General features: G+C 38.0%; 2 protein-coding genes and 1 long non-coding RNA gene across 6 annotated transcripts; 2 read left to right on the forward strand and 1 right to left on the reverse strand.

The window, feature by feature from the left end:
• Window positions 1–708: 708 nt before the first annotated feature.
• LOC144215976 (serine/threonine-protein phosphatase PGAM5, mitochondrial-like) lies at window positions 709–4,568 on the forward strand. 2 transcript variants are annotated; one of them, XM_077745220.1, is made up of 6 exons: window positions 709–1,214; window positions 1,666–1,838; window positions 1,947–2,072; window positions 2,744–2,832; window positions 2,937–3,067; window positions 3,918–4,568. In XM_077745220.1, exons 1-6 carry the CDS (start codon window positions 988–990, stop codon window positions 4,066–4,068), a joined length of 897 nt encoding a protein of 298 aa, XP_077601346.1. In that variant the 5' UTR covers window positions 709–987; the 3' UTR covers window positions 4,069–4,568. The 2 variants fall into 2 exon arrangements, with proteins under 2 accessions (XP_077601346.1, XP_077601345.1); XM_077745219.1 differs by having other exon boundaries at window positions 710–1,214; window positions 2,934–3,067.
• A 1,100-nt stretch (window positions 4,569–5,668) lies between these two features.
• Window positions 5,669–6,195, forward strand: LOC144215977 (uncharacterized). Its single transcript, XR_013330536.1, has 2 exons — window positions 5,669–5,897; window positions 5,961–6,195. It is a non-coding gene; the product is annotated as an uncharacterized LOC144215977 (long non-coding RNA).
• A 3,813-nt stretch (window positions 6,196–10,008) lies between these two features.
• LOC144215900 (ankyrin repeat and LEM domain-containing protein 2-like) lies at window positions 10,009–19,054 on the reverse strand. Of its 3 annotated transcripts, none has more exons than XM_077745099.1 (13): window positions 19,014–19,054; window positions 17,244–17,695; window positions 16,987–17,160; window positions 16,308–16,492; window positions 15,462–15,650; window positions 15,251–15,373; window positions 14,681–14,744; window positions 13,977–14,152; window positions 13,748–13,854; window positions 13,333–13,520; window positions 12,029–12,758; window positions 11,466–11,597; window positions 10,009–11,382 (listed from the first exon to the last, which is right to left on the reverse strand). In XM_077745099.1, exons 2-13 carry the CDS (start codon window positions 17,683–17,685, stop codon window positions 11,172–11,174), a joined length of 2,721 nt encoding a protein of 906 aa, XP_077601225.1. In that variant the 5' UTR covers window positions 17,686–17,695; window positions 19,014–19,054; the 3' UTR covers window positions 10,009–11,171. The 3 variants fall into 3 exon arrangements, with proteins under 3 accessions (XP_077601225.1, XP_077601226.1, XP_077601224.1); XM_077745100.1 differs by lacking the exon at window positions 19,014–19,054 and adding an exon at window positions 18,816–18,848; XM_077745098.1 differs by lacking the exon at window positions 19,014–19,054 and adding an exon at window positions 18,278–18,382.
• Between the last annotated feature and the right edge of the window lie 71 nt (window positions 19,055–19,125).

Consider the following 19,125-nt stretch of genomic DNA (forward strand, 5'->3'; position numbering starts at 1 on the left):
ATTTGAATGTTATTTCATCGTAAACGGGAGATCTTTAGTGTTGGTGTGGTTGGATTTTTGTTGAAATGAGGGTTGATCGTTTGTGGTTAGTATACGTAAATCAGATGGTAGTTGAATATTTTTTTAAGAGAAAGCAGAGTATGATTGCTATTAGTGGTGTGTATCATTTAGTTGAGTGCGCCCTCGTGTGGTGACTTTAAATATTTATTTGTTTGTGTCGGGCAGAGATGTTCAAGTCGTTTTTTTGACTAACAAATTTATCATTTATATAAATTACAAATTGTCCAAAAACTCATTAGGGCTTTTTAATCAAATTTTTTAATTATTTACATTTTATAGTTAGAAGAGGGGGAGAAACATTAGATATGTATGGGACACACGGAATTGGTGGCCAGCCAAACACAGTTTGAATAACAACATTATCATTTATTTGAAAATGAATTTTACATAAGTAATGTTGGTATTATTGTTGATTGATTCAGCCTTCTTCACAAGTGTGTTTGGGTTTTGTGCTTGAATATACATTTATGACTCCATTATTAAAATAATGCATTATTATGTAAGGCAGTGATTTTCATATTTCATATTTTTTCACGTTTAGCTTTCAAATCGTTCCAACTACTACACCCAAAATTTAGCAATCTATATTTTTTTTGCAATTTTTCATCGGCTGTCTATGAAATGCGACCTAACTCGGCCACCGTAGTACGTAAACAATTTGCTAAAGATTAGCTTTTCAATCCTGTATGCCTGGTTTATCTTCAGTTCCTGGGGCACGACTATCACCTGGGTAGTATTCAAGTGTTGTGTTTATACTTCGGATGGTTTTAACTTAAAACCAACCAGTGTGTTTTCGACTAAAGTCTTTCATAGTCGTAGCCAAACATTTGGCATATTTTGAAAGCAACACTCTTTCGGTCAAGCTAATTTGTTAGCATTCAACAGCCGGTAGGCAGGCAGGCTAACGCTAAGGCTAAAGCTAACGCGATGTCTTCCAGGAAAACTCTCAAACTAATATGCGCTTTTGCCACTGGTTCAGCCGCTGTGGCTTTAGTGGCCGCCGCCGACTCTCGCGGCTATTTCGGCCAAAATAGAAGCGAGACGGCCGTACGCTTATCCCGACTGTCCGTGCTCGAAGCCGCACAGCCAGCATGGACGGCGGCCAGCATCACACCAGTCCCGACGGGTCACTTGTGGGACACCAACTGGGACAAGTAAGATAATATCTGATGTTTTATCCTAATATATATATTGTGTATCTGTCAATACTGTGGATACCTATGCCATTTAATGTTTAAATGTTTATCGAGGTGTCAGAAATGAACCGAAACTACGAGAATGAAAAAGTAACTTGGACGTTTGGTCGCCGCTCTTTTCGTCGCCGGTCAAATGTACTTAATTATTAAACAGTACTTAGATATTCAACTTTCTCATGAATGTAATGCATGCACCCGTGTAGGACAAAAAAAAAAATCGGGTCAAATAGACATTTACAAATGTGAAACGCCAATACATGACCTGCCATATGTTGACACAACAATCAATCTGGATCAATATATTCATTTGTTAAGCACAATGAAATCTAAGCTGATTATAGTGTCAATATTTCCTTCTTGATAAAGAACAAAATAACACTTGTGATTCTAAATGTATCCCTCTTTGCAGGAGAGACCATTCTAGCCTTTCTAATGGCAAAAAAAAGGAAAGTACGACGGAAGATCCCAGCTCGGAGCAGGACAATGGTAAACCCAAAGCCACGCGCAACATTCTTCTCATCCGCCATTCTCAGTACAACCTGAGCGGGAGCAGCGACAAAGAGCGCATCCTCACCCCTTTGGGTACGTCTCTCTGCGTCATAATGATTTTTTTGTGTTTCGGTGAAGCAAATATCCATATTTCCTGCAAGTCAGTTCCTATCCTGACAGCCCTGTGTTGTGTTTCCTCAGGACGAGAGCAGGCGGAGTTGACGGGTCATCGCCTTGCGGCCTTGGGATTGAAATACGATGTCCTAGTCCACTCCAGCATGTCCAGAGCCACAGAGACGGCACACATCATCAGTAAACACCTTCCAGGTATCGTTGTAGCTTTCTAGATCAAGGGTGTCAGACTTGGGTTAGTTCGCTGGCCGCTTTCACGTCAACTCGATTTCACGTGGCCCGGACCATTTTAGATATACTATTTGGACTTTTGTTTTTCTTTATAAAAGGATTAAGAGAACATTGAATATTCCGTTTTTTAAAACGCTCTAAAACAATGTTTATTTTAGCTTTTTTTAGAATATATTTTTAGATTTTACAAAATTAATTTTATTGATTTAAAAATGACAATTTATTTATTATATATATATATATTTTTAACCCATGGTTTAAAGGAACTGGATTAAAATCCCTGAATATTCAGTTTTTTTATAGATGTAAAACAATGTTTATTCAAGTTTTTTTAAATATATTTTTAGATTTTACAAAATTATTTTTGAACTAAAAACACAAAAAAATGATTAAAACATTACAATTATTAATTTAAAAAGGGGAAAATTGGGAAATGTAACATACATCTATATCTCATTTTAATTTGATCCTAGAACAGAAAGTTGGCACTCAATTTACTTTCTCGGGCCACACAAAATGATGCGGCGGCCCAGATTTGGCCCTCGGGCCGCCACTTTGACACGTGTTCTAGATACTAGTCCCGATCAATGTGGATGCCATTTGACAATTGGTTCACCTCATTTTGTGTTTTTCAGGGGTGGAGCTTTTGAGTTGCGACTTGCTCCGAGAGGGCGCCCCCATCGAACCCGTCCCGCCTGTCACTCATTGGAAGCCTGACGCTGTGGTGAGAATTAAAATTGCCCTCTCTTGTGCGACTTTTACATTACCAAAGAACACACCCGTCATATAATACGTCACTGTCGCTTTCACCCGACCGTCCTCTAGCAGTACCACGAAGACGGGGCACGCATCGAAGCGGCCTTCCGACGCTACATCCACCGGGCGGAACCCAAGCAGAAGGAGGACAGCTACGAGATCATCGTGTGTCACGCCAACGTCATCCGCTATTTCGTCTGCCGGTTTGTACTCCTCTTAATCCAAATTCTTAGCAAGAACAATGTTGCTGGCAAAATTCCATCCTCAAATTAGTCAGCCAAAAATTGCATTAGTTGTTGCAGCCTTGATATACAACATGGGTGTCAAAGTGGCGGCCCGGGGGCCAAATCTGGCCCGCTGCATCATTTTGTGCGGCCCGAGAAAGTAAATGATGAGTGCTGACTTTCTGTTTTAGGATCAAATTAGAATGAAGAGTATAGATGTATATCACATTTTCTTAATTTCCCCCCTTTTAAATCAATAATTGTCATTTTTTAATCTTTTTTTTGTTTTTAGTTCAAAAATCATTTTGTAAAACCTAAAGATATATTTAAAAAAGCTAAAATTAACATAGTTTTAGATCTATAAAACGGGAATATTTAAGGCTTTTAATCCATTTATATAAAAAAAATTCTAAATATTATATCTAAAATGGTCCAGCCAAATTAAGATGAAGAGTATAGATGTGTATTCAATGTCCTGATTTTCCCCCTTTTCAGTCAATAATTGTAATTCTTAATCCATTTTTTTTTTTTGTTTTCAGTTCAAAAACCCTTTTGTAAAATCTAAAAATATATCTTAAAAAAGCTAAAATAAACATTGTTTTAGATTTATCAAAAATGGAATATTCAGGGATTTTAATCCAATTCTTATAATCAATTTATATAAAAAAAATCTAAATATTACATTGAAAATGGTCCGTTAATGCAGCCCCGGAACCAACTCCAAGTTTGACACCCCTGATACAATGTTTTAAGATATCACTTTTTTTTAGGAGTGTGTATCCCACTAATTAAAATGTATTTTTTTTGTGTTTTTGTTTGTTTTCATCAGGGCCCTGCAGTTTCCACCTGAGGGCTGGTTACGTATGGGGTTAAACAATGGAAGCATCACATGGCTCACAATTCGTCCCAGTGGCCGGGTGGCCCTAAGAACTCTGGGAGATGCAGGATTCATGCCCCCGGATAAACTAACGCGAACCTGATCGGCCAGCGTGATATCCTTCCGGAATCGTAGTTGGGATGACGGACTGGTCTGCAGGGGTCAGTGATAATGAGTTTTCTCTTTCGTCTCACGTCCAAATGTTTGTTTAATTGGCACGGGGCGCTTGGGTGGGTGATAAGATTGGGATTGCGTCCACAGCCAACAACAGATTGTCATTCAGGATTTTTATATGAGAGAAGTTCCTAAGCAAAAAAAAGTTAGTGTAACTGTTAATATGAATAGGATAGGAAGGAAGCCTTGTTTCCAGAAGAGAAATTAGGATTGACTGTGCAGATTGATTGGTTGGTCTGTTGTTTAAAAAAAAAAAAAATCATTTCAAAAGTAGTCCATTTGTAAGTGCTTTGCGATATCGTCAGCCATCTTTATGTGGTGTCAGCATTCACTCCAGCCTGGAAAAAAAAACACTTAGCAAGTATTTGTACTGTTTTGAGCCATGTCTGCTGCACCTTTTATTATCAATAAAGGTGACAAAAAACACTTGTCCGAGTTATGATTTATTAAGAGCCATAGCATATCTATATGACAAGGAAATGCGAGAGAGGAATTTGAGCTAGAATAACCACTTTAGCGTTTGTATGTTTGCACTGGGGTTTTAAGGTTTTGTTTTTCTTTCGTTCGGTAGTGTGGCGTCAATTTAATGAGTTGATAAATACAAAACGGCATAGTAAAGTAAAGTTTTTTTTCTTTGAAAAAAACGACATAATATAGTAAGGCTTAAAAAAATGACATAGTATAGTAAGGCTTCTTTGCTAAAAAATGACTTAGTATAATATGGCACTGTGGTGTAGAGGTTAACTCATTTGTCTCTCGTCTAGGTGGCCCTGGTTCAAATCCCGGTTGGGACACATTTTCACTTAGTTGTTTCTGTGTATTTGTAGTCAAGATACTCAAATGACTACTAAGGAAAGTATAGCTACTTGGTGGCGCAGAGGTTAGTGCACCGGACTCCCGTCGGGGAGACCCGGGTTCGCTTCCCGCTGTCGGCATTTGGTTGATCACCAAACCATGGAGTTCAGTAAATGGAATAAGAAGAAGAAAAAAAAAAGAAAAATATTTTTAATTTTTATTAAACACTTAGTCATACTTTTCAGCAAAAGGTTATATTCCGAACTGCCTTCGGCAGTTCGGAAGACACTTGATGGACCTGTCTGTGCGAAAGGCGTTCTCGGGTCGGCCTTCGGCCGACCCTCGACCGCTTGCTTGGTCAGTGAACCGCCGACACCGGGAAGCGAACTCACGTTCTCTCCGTGCAAAGGCGAGTGTGCAACCCACTACACCAACTCGTGCCCCACTTATACATGGGTGTTGAAACGTTTTATCCAAGGAAATGGGGTGAAACACTTAGTCATTTTTTTCACAAAATCTTTCATCCATACTTTATACAGTTAAACACTTAGGCATTAGAACTTATTCTTTTAACTGAATAATATTGTGAAAATCTTTGCCCGCACTGGGATTTGAACCCAGGACCTCAGAGGTGGCAGACTGATGACTTAACCATTGGGCCACCACTCTGTGAGAGAAGGTAGTAATACTTATACTTTTATCTCATTCATTAACCTGAATAATATTTGGAAAATCTTTGCAGGCACCGGGATTTGAACCCAGGACCACAGAGGTGGCATACTGATGACTTAGCCACTGGGCCACCACTCTGTGAGAGAAGGTAGTAATACTTATACTTTTATCTCATTCATTTACCTGAATAATATATTGGGAAAATATTTGCAGGCACTGGGATTTGAACCCAGGACCACAGAGGTGAAAGACTGATGACTTGGCCACTGGGCCACCACTCTGTGAGAGAAGGTAGTAATACTTATACTTTTATCTCATTCATTTACCTGAATAATATTTGGAAAATCTTTGCAGGCACCGGGATTTGAACCCAGGACCACAGAGGTGGAAGACTGATGACTTGGCCACTGGGCCACCACTCTGTGAGAGAAGGCAGTAATACTTATACTTTTATCTCATTCATTTACCTGAATAATATATTGGGAAAATCTTTGCATGCACTTGGGTTTGAACCCAAGACCAGTGAAGTGGGAAACTGATGACTTAACCATTGTGCCACCACTCTTCAAGATTAAATAGTAGTATTTGTTGTTTTGTCTCTTTTCATTCCCAGAATCATACTTAGTACTTTGTGGTACCTTTCAGTGGGAAAAGTTAGCAGGATTTGAACCCAGGTTTTTTCTTCTTATTTCAATTACTTCAAAAATCGACATAGTATAGTAAGGCTTTTTTTTTTTTCAAAAAACGACATAGTATAGTAAGGCTTTTTTTCTTCAAAAAACGACATAGTATAGTAAGGCTTTTTTCTTCAAAAAAACGACATAGTATAGTAAGGCTTTTTTCTTCAAAAAACGACATAGTATAGTAAGGCTTATTTCTTCAAAAAATGACATAGTATAGTAAGGCTTTTTATCGCAAAAAAACGACAGAAAAGTAAGGCTTTTTTCTTCAAAAAACGACATAGTATAGTAAGGCTTTTTATCGCAAAAAAACGACATAGTATAGTAAGGCTTTTTATCGCAAAAAAACGACATAGTATAGTAAGGCTTTTTATCGCAAAAGAACGACATAGTATAGTAAGGCTTTTTTCTTCAAAAAACGACATAGTATAGAAAGGCTTTTTTCTTCAAAAAACGACATAGTATAGTAAGGCTTTTTTCTTCAAAAAACGACATAGTATAGTAAGGCTTATTTCTTCAAAAAACGACATAGTATAGTAAGGCTTTTTATCGCAAAAAAACGACATAGTATAGTAAGGCTTTTTATCGCAAAAAAAAACCACATAGTATAGTAAGGCTTTTTTCTTCAAAAAACGACATAGTATAGTAAAGCTTTTTTCTTCAAAAATCGACATAGTATAGTAAGGCTTTTTTCTTCAAAAAACGACATAGTATAGTAAGGCTTTTTATCGCAAAAAAACGACATAGTATAGTAAGGCTTTTCATCGCAAAAAAAACGACATAGTATAGTAAGGCTTTTTATCGCAAAAAAATGACATAGTATAGTAAGGCTTTTTTCTTCAAAAAACGACATAGTATAGTAAAGCTTTTTATCGCAAAAAAAACGACATAGTATAGTAAGGCTTTTTATCGCAAAAAAACGACATAGTATAGTAAGGCTTTTTATCGCAAAAAAACGACATAGTATAGTAAGGCTTTTTTCTTCAAAAAACGACATAGTATAGTAAGGCTTTTTATCGCAAAAAACAACATAGTATAGTAAGGCTTTTTATCGCAAAAAAACGACAGTATAGTAAGGCTTTTTTCTTCAAAAAACGACATAGTATAGTAAGGCTTTTTCTTCAAAAAAACGACAGTATAGTAAGGCTTTTTTCTTCAAAAAACGACATAGTATAGTAAGGCTTTTTTTTTTTTCAAAAAAACGACATAGTATAGTAAGGCTTTTTTCTTCAAAAAATGACATAGTATAGTAAGGCTTTTTATCGCAAAAAAAACGACATAGTATAGTAAGGCTTTTTTTTTTTCAAAAAAACGACATAGTATAGTAAGGCTTTTTTCTTCAAAAAATGACATAGTATAGTAAGGCTTTTTTCTTCAAAAAACGACATAGTATAGTAAGGCTTTTTATCGCAAAAAAACGACATAGTATAGTAAGGCTTTTTATCGCAAAAAAACGACATAGTATAGTAAGGCTTTTTTCTTCAAAAAACGACATAGTATAGTAAGGCTTTTTATCGCAAAAAACGACATAGTATAGTAAGGCTTTTTATCGCAAAAAAACGACATAGTATAGTAAGGTTTTTTATCGCAAAAAAACGACATAGTATAGTAAGGCTTTTTATCGCAAAAGAACGGCATAGTATAGTAAGGCTTTTTTCTTCAAAAAACGACATAGTATAGTAAGGCTTTTTTCTTCAAAAAACGACATAGTATAGTAAGGCTTTTTTCTTCAAAAAACGACATAGTATAGTAAGGCTTTTTTCTTCAAAAAAACGACATAGTATAGTAAGGCTTTTTTCTTCAAAAGACGACATAGTATAGTAAGGCTTTTTTCTTCAAAAAACGACATAGTATAGTAAGGCTTATCGGAAAAAAAACGACATAGTATAGTAAGGCTTTTTATCGCAAAAAAACGACATAGTATAGTAAGGCTTTTTATCGCAAAAAAACGACATAGTATAGTAAGGCTTTTTATCGCAAAAGAACGACATAGTATAGTAAGGCATTTTTCTTCAAAAAACGACATAGTATAGTAAGGCTTTTTTCTTCAAAAAACGACATAGTATAGTAAGGCTTTTTTCTTCAAAAAACGACATAGTATAGTAAGGCTTTTTTCTTCAAAAAACGACATAGTATAGTGAGGCTTTTTATCGCAAAAAAACGACATAGTATAGTAAGGCTTTTTTCTTCAAAAAACGACATAGTATAGTAAGGCTTTTTATCGCAAAAAACGACATAGTATAGTAAGGCTTTTTTCTTCAAAAAACGACATAGTATAGTAAGGCTTTTTATCGCAAAAAAACGACATAGTATAGTAAGGCTTTTTATCGCAAAAGAACGGCATAGTATAGTAAGGCTTTTTTCTTCAAAAAACGACATAGTATAGTAAGGCTTTTTTCTTCAAAAAACGACATAGTATAGTAAGGCTTTTTTCTTCAAAAAACGACATAGTATAGTAAGGCTTATTTCTTCAAAAAACGACATAGTATAGTAAGGCTTTTTATCGCAAAAAAACGACATAGTATAGTAAGGCTTTTTATCGCAAAAAAACGACATAGTATAGTAAGGCTTTTTATCGCAAAAAAACGACATAGTATAGTAAGGCTTTTTATCGCAAAAGAACGACATAGTATAGTAAGGCTTTTTTCTTCAAAAAACGACACAGTATAGTAAGGCTTTTTATCGCAAAAAAACGACATAGTATAGTAAGGCTTTTTATCGCAAAAGAACGACATAGTATAGTAAGGCATTTTTCTTCAAAAAACGACATAGTATAGTAAGGCTTTTTTCTTCAAAAAAACGACATAGTATAGTAAGGCTTTTTTCTTCAAAAAACGACATAGTATAGTAGGGCTTTTTATCGGAAAAAAAACGACATAGTATAGTAAGGCTTTTTATCGCAAAAAAACGACATAGTATAGTAAGGCTTTTTATCGCAAAAAAACGACATAGTATAGTAAGGCTTTTTATCGGAAAAAAAACGACATAGTATAGTAAGGCTTTTTATCGCAAAAAAACGACATAGTATAGTAAGGCTTTTTATCGCAAAAAAACGACATAGTATAGTAAGGCTTTTTATCGCAAAAGAACGACATAGTATAGTAAGGCTTTTTTCTTCAAAAAACGACATAGTATAGTAAGGCTTTTTATCGCAAAAAAACGACATAGTATAGTAAGGCTTTTTATCGCAAAAAAACGACATAGTATAGTAAGGCTTTTTTCTTCAAAAAACGACATAGTATAGTAAGGCTTTTTTCTTCAAAAATGACATAGTATAGTAAGGCTTTTTTTTTCAAAAAACGACATAGTATAGTAAGGCTTTTTTCTTCAAAAAATGACATAGTATAGTAAGGCTTTTTTCTTCAAAAAACGACATAGTATAGTAAGGCTTTTTATCGCAAAAAAACGACATAGTATAGTAAGGCTTTTTATCGCAAAAAAAAACGACATAGTATAGTTAGGCTTTTTATCGCAAAAAAACGACATAGTATAGTAAGGCTTTTTATCGCAAAAAAACGACATAGTATAGTAAGGCTTTTCTCTAAAAACGACATAGTATAGTTAGGCTTTTTATCGCAAAAACGACATAGTATAGTAAGGCTTTTTTCTATAGTAAGAAAAGCCTTACTATAGATGGTCTGTAGTCCCTTCAGGGTTTGCCCATAGTTGACTGGGATAGGTGACAGCACCCCTGCAACAAAAACACAAGAAGGATCAAAAACCAAAGTATGACGGATGTTTTATTGACTACTTGAAAGCAGACAAGCTGTTGACTGACATACAGGAAGAGAATTGATCAAGAATTTTCAAAAAGCACAAGAAGCAGGACCAAAAGTTTTCCTTTGGGGGGCACTTTTGCCAAGCTCCGCACATTCAGAAACATTCAAAAGAGCAAAATATTTTCTCTTCGAACCTGAGAGAGCACAAGCGTGTGAAGACAATCTCCTCAGCAAAGTTGTTTGTGCTCTCTGAGAAAGGTTGAATTCACTCAAAAAATTACATTCAGAACAGATCAAGTGTATTCGGAAATTGATTTCTATCAAAAACTTTGTCCTTTTTCAAATGTCTTACCGTTCAATTATTTGTAACTTTCCTCCGTGACGTTCAATGAATGTAAAAATCCAAATTTGTCTTTGAAAAACAAAAAAAAAAAATGAAATGTTTTGAAATAATCCTTACCCTCAATTTGTGCATATTTTCCTTGTGCATTCTAATTGCAGTTTAACACTTTCCTTCAATGGAAGTGGCTTAAAACCTCCAAAAAATTCAAAACATCTCCGATCCACTGAAAAGACGTAAAATCCACATTGTTTATTAAACCAAATAAAATCATTGCAGATTTAAACATTAAAAATTTCTAAACAAATATTTAAAAGATAGACTTCTCCTGTATATTTTCTTGTATTTATAATACTGAAGCTTATACGGTTATCTGAGAATAAAAGCCCAAACTACCATAACGCATGTGTAACTTCATAAAATTAAGGCAAGTACTGAACAGAGGAAAAAGCAGTAAATGGTAGTCAGTTTTCTTTGATAATAAAAAACATTGTTGTGCTACTGACCAACATACAAAAAAAAAATCTTAAAATAGTCTTTTTACCCCCCAATTTAAGAACAGGATAAGTACTGAGAACCTTATGTTTAAAAGTGTTTTTTTAACAGACTTTGAGTAGTTGTTGTTGTATTCACAATATCCAAAAAATGTTGATCAGGGCTATAATACAGGTGTTGCACACGAATAATATCACCGCCAAATTACACGGATGAAGTACATACGTCACTGAGGATCATTTTTTTTTCTTTCTTCTTGAATCCCACGAAAAGGAAGCCTCGGCGTCTTTAATTAACGATTGTTCCCGTAGGTCTCGTACGATTGGACCCTCTAAATCGACGACTCGTTCAAACGATTGAGACGAATGCGTTGGATGTAACTCACATTGGCGGGGCTGAAGCGGCTGGGGGTGTAATCCGGCGAGGCGGCGTGGCGGGCTGGGCTGAAGCGACCCGATGGCGACGCAGGGAAGCCGGACGGAGAGCCGGGGGTCTGATGTTGTGTTCCGACTTGCCGTTTTGGTACCGCAGGGCTTGGCCAGCTGGAGGCGGGGGCGATAATTGTTTTAGTTTGAGTAGCGTGGACTGTTTTAAGGAAAGGTGTTTTTCGAGTATACTTACGAACCTTTGAATGTCTGAGGAAGAGTAGGACTTGATTGTGCTCATCCATTTGTGAACGCTGGGATATTTTTGGATGTCCACTTCGACGTCTCCAATTGCTGTCAACACATCGCAGTCCAACTTGGTAGGAGAATCCCTAAAAAAAAAAAAGAAACTTTTATATATTTGAATAATTAGTTTTCCTCGAAGTAAAACCAACATTTGTGATACAGACGCTCCCTTACAAAATAACTGGGTTAAAAGCTCTGAATATTCAGTTTTTTATAGATTCAAATCAATGTTTACTTTAGCATTTTTTTCCAATATATGTTTAGATTTTACAAAATTATTTTCGAACTAAAAACAGAAAAAAATGATTAAAAAAATGACAATAATTGATTTAAAAGGGGGAAAAAAATCAGGAAATGTAATATACATCTGTACTCTTCATTTGAATTTGATCCTAAAACAGAAAGTCGGCACTCATGATTTACTTTTCCGTGCCACACAAAATGATGCGGCGGGCCAGATTTGGCCCGCGAGCCGCCACTTTGACATACGTCATGTACCGCAAAGCTTGGTACTCACCCATCAATAAAGAGTCGTCTATAGGACGATGCCGACGAGCCCGAACTACTCAAATCTTTCCCTCCGTGATCCCACGATTTGGACCTGGCGCACAAGTTGCGCACTCCCAAAGCCGTCCTGCTCGTCCTATCCGGGCTGTCGTCGTCATCGTCCCGGAAGAACTCTTGTGAGCTTCCTCCGCCGAATCCCTCCCCCATGTCTTCTCCCACCAAAGTCTGGCCGATGGACAGCTGCTTCAACCCGCTGCTCAGGTCGGCCCCCATCGGAGGAGCCCACGCACTCGTTGCTCCGAGACCACTCCTCCTCTCCTTACATCCGTCGGGGCTATCGGGCGTATCTTGAAGCGACATGCGCTCAAACTCCGCCTCGAGGTTGGCGACGGGGGAGCGTAGGCCGGAAGACGGGGAGCAGCGTAAAGGTGGCGCTTTATCTCCATTGGGAATCCCTTCTCGGGAGGATCCCAAGCCGTTTTTGCAGACGTCGGGCGATAGCAGTTCGTGCTCGGCCGCCATTTCGATGAGGTCGTCGCCCCGATATTTCAGTGCCATTGGCATGATGTGAAGGTCGTGACCTCCCACGGCGCCCTTGAGGTTTTCCATGGATGATGCGGAGGAGGTGATGCTGGTGAGTGCGGCGTTTTGCCTATTTTTCATCTCCTCAAGGCTGATGTCCTCACTTTCATCCAAAAAGGCACCGACAGAGATGGAGTTGCAGAACTTCTTGGGCTTGCCTGCAATGGCGGATGTTGGATTAGAGCAGGGGTGTCAGACGGAGTCAGTTTGGTTCGCGGGCCACATTCATGCCGATTAGATCTCGTGTGGGCCTGACTATTTTAGATATAATATTTCGATTTTTTTTTTATAAATGGATTTATTGAACTGGATTAAAAGCCCAGAATATTCAGTTTTTTATAGATCTAAAACAATGCTTATTTTAGCTATTTTAAGATTTTACAAAATGATTTTTGAACTAAAAAAACTGAAAAGATGGATTAAAAAATTACAATTATTGATTTAAAAGGGGAAAATCAGGAAATGTAAAATACATATTTACTCTTCATTTGAATTTGGTTCTTAAACAGAAAGTTGATGATTTACTTTCCCGGGCCACAAAAAATGATGTGGCGGGCCAGATTTGGCCCCCGGGCCACCACTTTGACACACATGTGGCTTCCACAGACTGCCCCCTTGTCAATTTCCCGTAAAATATATACGAGACCTGTTGCCACCGCAAATTTTTCCTATATTGTCTCATACACTGCACATTGCTTAATCTAGCAATATAAAAGTGAAATACCAAAGTACCTGGTGAAGGAGTTCTAAATCTGTTGCTGGTCTCATTTTCCCCCTCTTCACAAGTCCGTGACACTAAATCCCTCTTGCTCAGGTACTCTTCAAGTTGTTTAAGTCCCTTGGTTGACGACAGATCTGCAAAATCGCCAAGGAAATCCCAGTATTCTGCCCATGGGCAGCCCATCTCATGGGCCAAATCTCTATGGGATAAATATGAATGAAGATAAAACAATTGAGAAGGATATTAAACATGTGTAGTTTGATTAAAGTGTAGAAAAGTGGTGTATATGCCACAATTACCGTATACTTTGTATTGTAAGTGAATTTAAGTAAGTATTTATAGCACTACTAATAAGAACGTTGCATATAATTTTGGCGATACACATCATGTTATCATAGAGCACTTGCAAGTAGTTTTTAGAATTACCTGCCAATGCGCTCTGCGCCACGTTCAGGGTCTGATTTAAGGACGTTATGGAAGTGCTTTGCTTGATTCCGAGGAGGCGTCTTCCAGGAATGGCGAAAACCTCCTGCCTGAAAGGAAAAAAAAAGACTGATGAGAGTTGTTGAACTTCTATTTGGTAAAAATGCCCAATGCAACATCATTGAATAATCTCGCCAAAATAAAATCAACGAAATGCGAACAAAGCTCTTACTTTTGAAGGGCTGAGTGGACCGGCAAAAGCCGTTACAGTCATTAGTGGATCCAAAGGGCTTTTTGCATGCCGTTGGATCAGTGAGAGACTTTCCGAGGCTTCCGGTGACCAGGGAGCACCAATGATGGGCTGGCAGGTGTTGTCAGCTGCTCTGAGCAATGGGATGTAGCAGCGATCTGTAGGCAAGCATTGACATGTGGTTACACAGACAAATCTAATTTTCTTGTCCATATAGAACAGGGGTGGGCAAACTTTTGGGCCCGGGGGGGTCACATTGACTTTAAAAAATTGACAGATGGGCGGGGTCAGCACAAGATACGATACATATAAAAAAGTGCATCCGTTAACAGTACATATGAAACATAAACAGAAAAAAAGGACTAAAGTATTAACGTACTCATCACTCATCATTAAAGTAAAATGTATAAAGTACAAAGTCAAGTAAAAAGGAATGTTTTAAAAAATATTAAAATGTAAAAAATAGATAGAGGGGCTGTAAAACACAAAAAAAAAAAACAAATAAGAGTGGACAGAGATACTGCCACTGGCTTCTGCATGACGGCGCCATCTTGGAGAAAAAATATATATATTTTGGACAACGTCGGCGGGCCGGATTAAAACGCCTAATGGACCATATGTGGCCCGCGGGCCGTAGTTTGCCCGTGTCTGATATAGAAGGTTTCCAAGTTTTGCTTTGTCCTTACCTTCCAAATAGTTCATTATTTTCTGTTTGACTTCAGGTGTTGTGTCCTTTCTGCTACAAATGATCTATGAAAAGAGTCAATCACACACACACACACACACACACACACACACACATCATATATCCAGCTGTCACAATCCAACTGTTACCGGGATTAGCAGGGGAAGGAATGTGCTTATGCTCATCTAAATTTAGCCTACAATGGGCATCGAAAGATTGCAACCAAAAGTTTGGAGAAGCTAGTCGAAAGGTCACAACTTCTTAAAAACTCAGACAAATTATACACCAGGTTGTTTCTCCTAAAATTTAGCACACAACATGTCATTTTCATTTCGCTTTGGGTCATAATTAACGTCTAAAGACTATTTTACCATGACACCACAATCTGGGCACACACATTTGATCTGATTATCTTGAAGTATGCATTAAAGTACATCTTGAATGAGATGTAATAAAGTCAAATATAAAAGAAGAATGTCTGTAGCAGAAAAAAAAAATCTGTCTCGACTTCCTAATAGTTTTGTTGTTATTAAAACCAGGAGAAGATTTTGCTAAAAATAAAAAGACGTACATCACATGGTTTCTCGCCATTACTGTTTTTGCGGTTCTTGTCTGTGACAGGATGCGAACATAATACATTGACCACATCTGGACATCCAAACTTGCAGGCAAAGTGTAGTGGTGTTTCATAACCCTGTCAAATATTAAAAAGAAAAGTCCAAAATGAATGATTTGATTGATCAAACCTATTTTTCTAACCACAAAAAAACGGAAAAACTTACGGCCTTATCTGGAGTGTTGAGGTAAAGATCGACAATATAACGGATACGCTTCTGCAACACGTCTTCTTGGTCATCCGGGTACATCAGACGCAGAAACGCTGGGTTTTCCAAAGTATTCAGTAGAAGTTGGACGATGCCTGCTTGGTTTTCCTTGGAAGCAACGTGCATTACGTTGTACCTGCAGGCCACCTGAGCACACATTGAAATGCAACAGCTGGAAGAAAATCTCTTTTTTAACAGTGAATTGTTCCTAATAAAAAAGTGGCTTTAAATTGTCGTGGGACACAGCAATTAAGATTACAGTTATCAAAACAATTGTAATTCCTCATTGTTTTGCAACATCTTAGTCAATTATTATCCTTCCATTCTTTTTGGTAACCTGGCTTCTACTAGAGGCCTACTAATACTACAACAACTTGACCTCTCTGACTGATCTGAAGCCCCCAAACCACATTTTAGGATAAACTAGAACCAGGAGAACCTGCAAACTCTACATATAAAGTCCTAATCTGAGATTTCTGAGTAGGGAGACATCTGTGCTAACCAACTTGACCCATCACAAGCCAGTTCTTTACCAAATATGGTAATGAAGTTACATTAATGTTTTCAAAGGCTAAGAATAACCATCCAGGGCCACCAATATAACATTCTACTGCTTCCTTAATTCGCTTCATCCTAAAAATAGACATTTAAAATGTTCTTATCCTAACAAAGGTCGCAGGGGTGCTAGATATAGCCTGCCCCAACCATCTATGGGCAGTATTTATCTTAAATTGGCCACCGTGTCGCCCTAAAATTGACATAATCCAGTCATTCGGTATCAAAAGAAATGTTGTACAATTTCACCTGCACAATTGTAGGGTTATCCCCTGAGCCAATGAGATAGCGTGGGTTGTTCCAGACTATCTTACTGAAGGCTGCTTCATCTCCTTTCTCCACCGATTCTCTTAGTTTTGTCGTCAGGTCCTGGGTGTGTGGGCTCTTGTGACTGTTGGCCCGCTCGCTGTTAGTGGTATCCACCTCCATGACGTCTAGTGTGTGTAAGAAAGACAAAAAAGTAACAGTGAGGACAATGCCTAGGTCCAAGGAGCAGTTAATACCTTTACATAACTCATTTCTAATTTCAACATGAACATTGTCTGCTAAAAAAAAGAAATATTGTATAGAAAAATTAACAACACAGCAAGACACTAATACAATAATCGAGTTAGTATTAAAAGAAAAAAAAAAAACCCTGAGCAATGTTCCCTCTAAGCTGCGCACATGCGCAATTGCGCACTACTCTCGTCTTCTCTGCGCAGCAGCAATCATATGGCGCGTAGTAAATAAAATCCAAACGTTTTTTTTAGCCCTTTCCCCATGATGGCGCTGTTTACACGGCAGCCAGTGGCAGTAGCTCTGTCCACTCTTATTTTTTCGTGTTTTAAAGCATGTTTTACATGAAAAATTAGAGGGAACATTGCCCCTGAGTTATTTAAGCCATTTCTAAAGCATTCTGTGAAATATAAAGCTTTGAATACTGTACCTTTAGATGTAGATACACAGGGCATAGATTTGCTGGGAGAGAGAAAACATTCAGACATCCCCTTCGCAAACTTTTCCGCATCCTCACGGTTGGAAAAACGATTGAAGCGTGATCCTTTCATTTCTTTGATAGCTTGAAGGGCATCCTTCTGATCTGTATACACAAGTACTCTTTCTACAAAAAAGAAAAACAATAATCCGAGTAAGTCCTTGTACCGATTTTGACAAGTGAGTATTTTCTTTCCAATGAGTTCTTACCATTCCGACACAAAATGTCTTCCAATTGAACCCCATAGTAAAAAGATGGGGATACTTGCTCCACTTTTGAAAGAGTTTTCTTTTTGCATTGAGACTTACATATCTCCTCTTCTTCGGGTGGGTTAAGTCCCACGCCATAGCCAAAATCCGGCTCCTCAATCGGACCGCCACTTTCTCCAGCGGTCGTGTTGGCACACAGTGAAGGTTTGACATGTTCGACCACCTTATCGACACCGTCTCCATCCCGTGCCGAGGGACCGTTGTTGTCTGCTCCGGCGGCGGGGTTGCTGCTCTCTGACCCAGCAAGCTTCCGCGCCAACTTCTTTTCAAGAAGAGATCGGGTAGTGGCTGTGATGGCGACGCACTTGAGGTCTGCCTTGGCAATTTCCTCACGCAGCTCATCGGCAGTTAGGCCCTTCAACCGGATCAAAACTGCCTCCATTCTCTAGCTCCTTGGGGAACACCAGAATACACAAAATCATTTGAGATACTCTCTGCTTTTGGCAATAGTATTGAAAAATCTAGGGTAGTATTTCTTAAAACAATTCAACTAGTGCTGGAGAGCAATTGGATTTTTTTTAAAATAAATATGCACTCATTTTCTCCCTACATAGTAATAGTTAAGGCTTGCTACGACAAAGCGCCTATTATTACTTAACATTGTAGATGTAACCAACCTATAAACAGTCGAAAAATAAACAAATACATGTAGAGCTGGCTAACCCGGTGATAAGTGTAGCTAGCATAGCACATCGGTTTTGATGAAATCCTGCCTATTACAAAGAAGCAGAAGCAAATTCAAACAAACTGTATCCATATTGTGCATGAAACACATCATATAAATATAGATATTTGTTGATGCATACGATCGTATTAGTCGATTCACCGCATGCTGTCACACCCAACTGTCATTTAAGGTGGGTTCTTAGGCTCCGACATACAAACGTCTTCCGGGTGGTGATGCCGATTGAAAAATTACAAAATATAAAAGTGCATCTGTTGACAACTTGGAACGAATGAGTAGTGATACTCACAGAGCACCATGTTTTGTATTTTACGACGAGGTTTGGCAGGTCCTTGTTAGTTTTATACTCAAAGTGTTGCACAGACAAAAAGCTGGGGACGGTCTGATAGTCTCGTCTCATTGTTTACAACGTATTCTGCGCATGCTCAGTTTGGGAGTGCGAATGGTACGTTCATTTGCCGTGGGATTTTTTAGGTTTAGGCAAGCAACTCATATTAATATACTCATAATTAAAATGGGATATATGCATACGGGTGCTAATAATTGTACTTAGTGTATGTATGTAGTTTAACATATGCATTTTAATTGTATATTCAATTCATGAGTCTCGTTGTTCTCGTCTTAGAACTTCACTTAGTGGTGAAACGTGTTACTCTTAGACTGATTCGTACTCAGCAAAAAGTACACATCTCCAAATTTTACTCGAAGGACAAATAAGAAAAGTGGCAATAAACGCCAACGATCAAAAGCTCAAACGAAAGTAAAATGGAGCCTGTATCTGACAGATGATCATAACAATAACAATAATACAAATAAATCTGGCTCACCCCGATACAAAATAACTGAAAAGCGTGTTGGGTATACGTGTTTGAGGCTCTCGTACAAACGTTAGCGTCTTTACAAGATAACGTTTGACCTAGTATTACCCACGCTAATTGTGTCGTGTATTGGTATTGTTCTTTGAACAATAATCACATGGGAAATGTTGGATGATACAGTGTAAAAATATTAAAGACCATGCCCACCTCCGCCTCTCCTCGGCTGCTTGCTGCCAGATGGTTTTGAAATACAGATAAAAAGGACCCAACGTTGTCCAACAAAGTGCCTGAGCAAAAATGACGCTGATTAAAAAATGGG

The sequence above is a fragment of the Stigmatopora nigra genome, chromosome 22 (assembly GCF_051989575.1).
Source record: "Stigmatopora nigra isolate UIUO_SnigA chromosome 22, RoL_Snig_1.1, whole genome shotgun sequence".
Taxonomy (NCBI): domain Eukaryota; kingdom Metazoa; phylum Chordata; class Actinopteri; order Syngnathiformes; family Syngnathidae; genus Stigmatopora; species Stigmatopora nigra.

Bases quoted from the DNA above. Each gene is read 5' to 3' on its own strand.
- LOC144215976 (XM_077745219.1), top strand. From the start codon at position 988: ATGTCTTCCAGGAAAACTCTCAAACTAATATGCGCTTTTGCCACTGGT. The intron at 1,839-1,946 runs GTACGTCTCTCT...GTGTTTCCTCAG, and splicing joins GCGCATCCTCACCCCTTTGG to GACGAGAGCAGGCGGAGTTG. The intron at 3,068-3,917 runs GTTTGTACTCCT...TGTTTTCATCAG, and splicing joins ATCCGCTATTTCGTCTGCCG to GGCCCTGCAGTTTCCACCTG.
- LOC144215900 (XM_077745099.1), bottom strand. From the start codon at position 17,685: ATGGAGGCAGTTTTGATCCGGTTGAAGGGCCTAACTGCCGATGAGCTG. The intron at 17,161-17,243 runs GTAAGAACTCAT...TCTTTTTTGTAG, and splicing joins AGACATTTTGTGTCGGAATG to AAAGAGTACTTGTGTATACA. The intron at 13,855-13,976 runs GTAAGAGCTTTG...TTTTCCTTTCAG, and splicing joins GTCCACTCAGCCCTTCAAAA to GCAGGAGGTTTTCGCCATTC.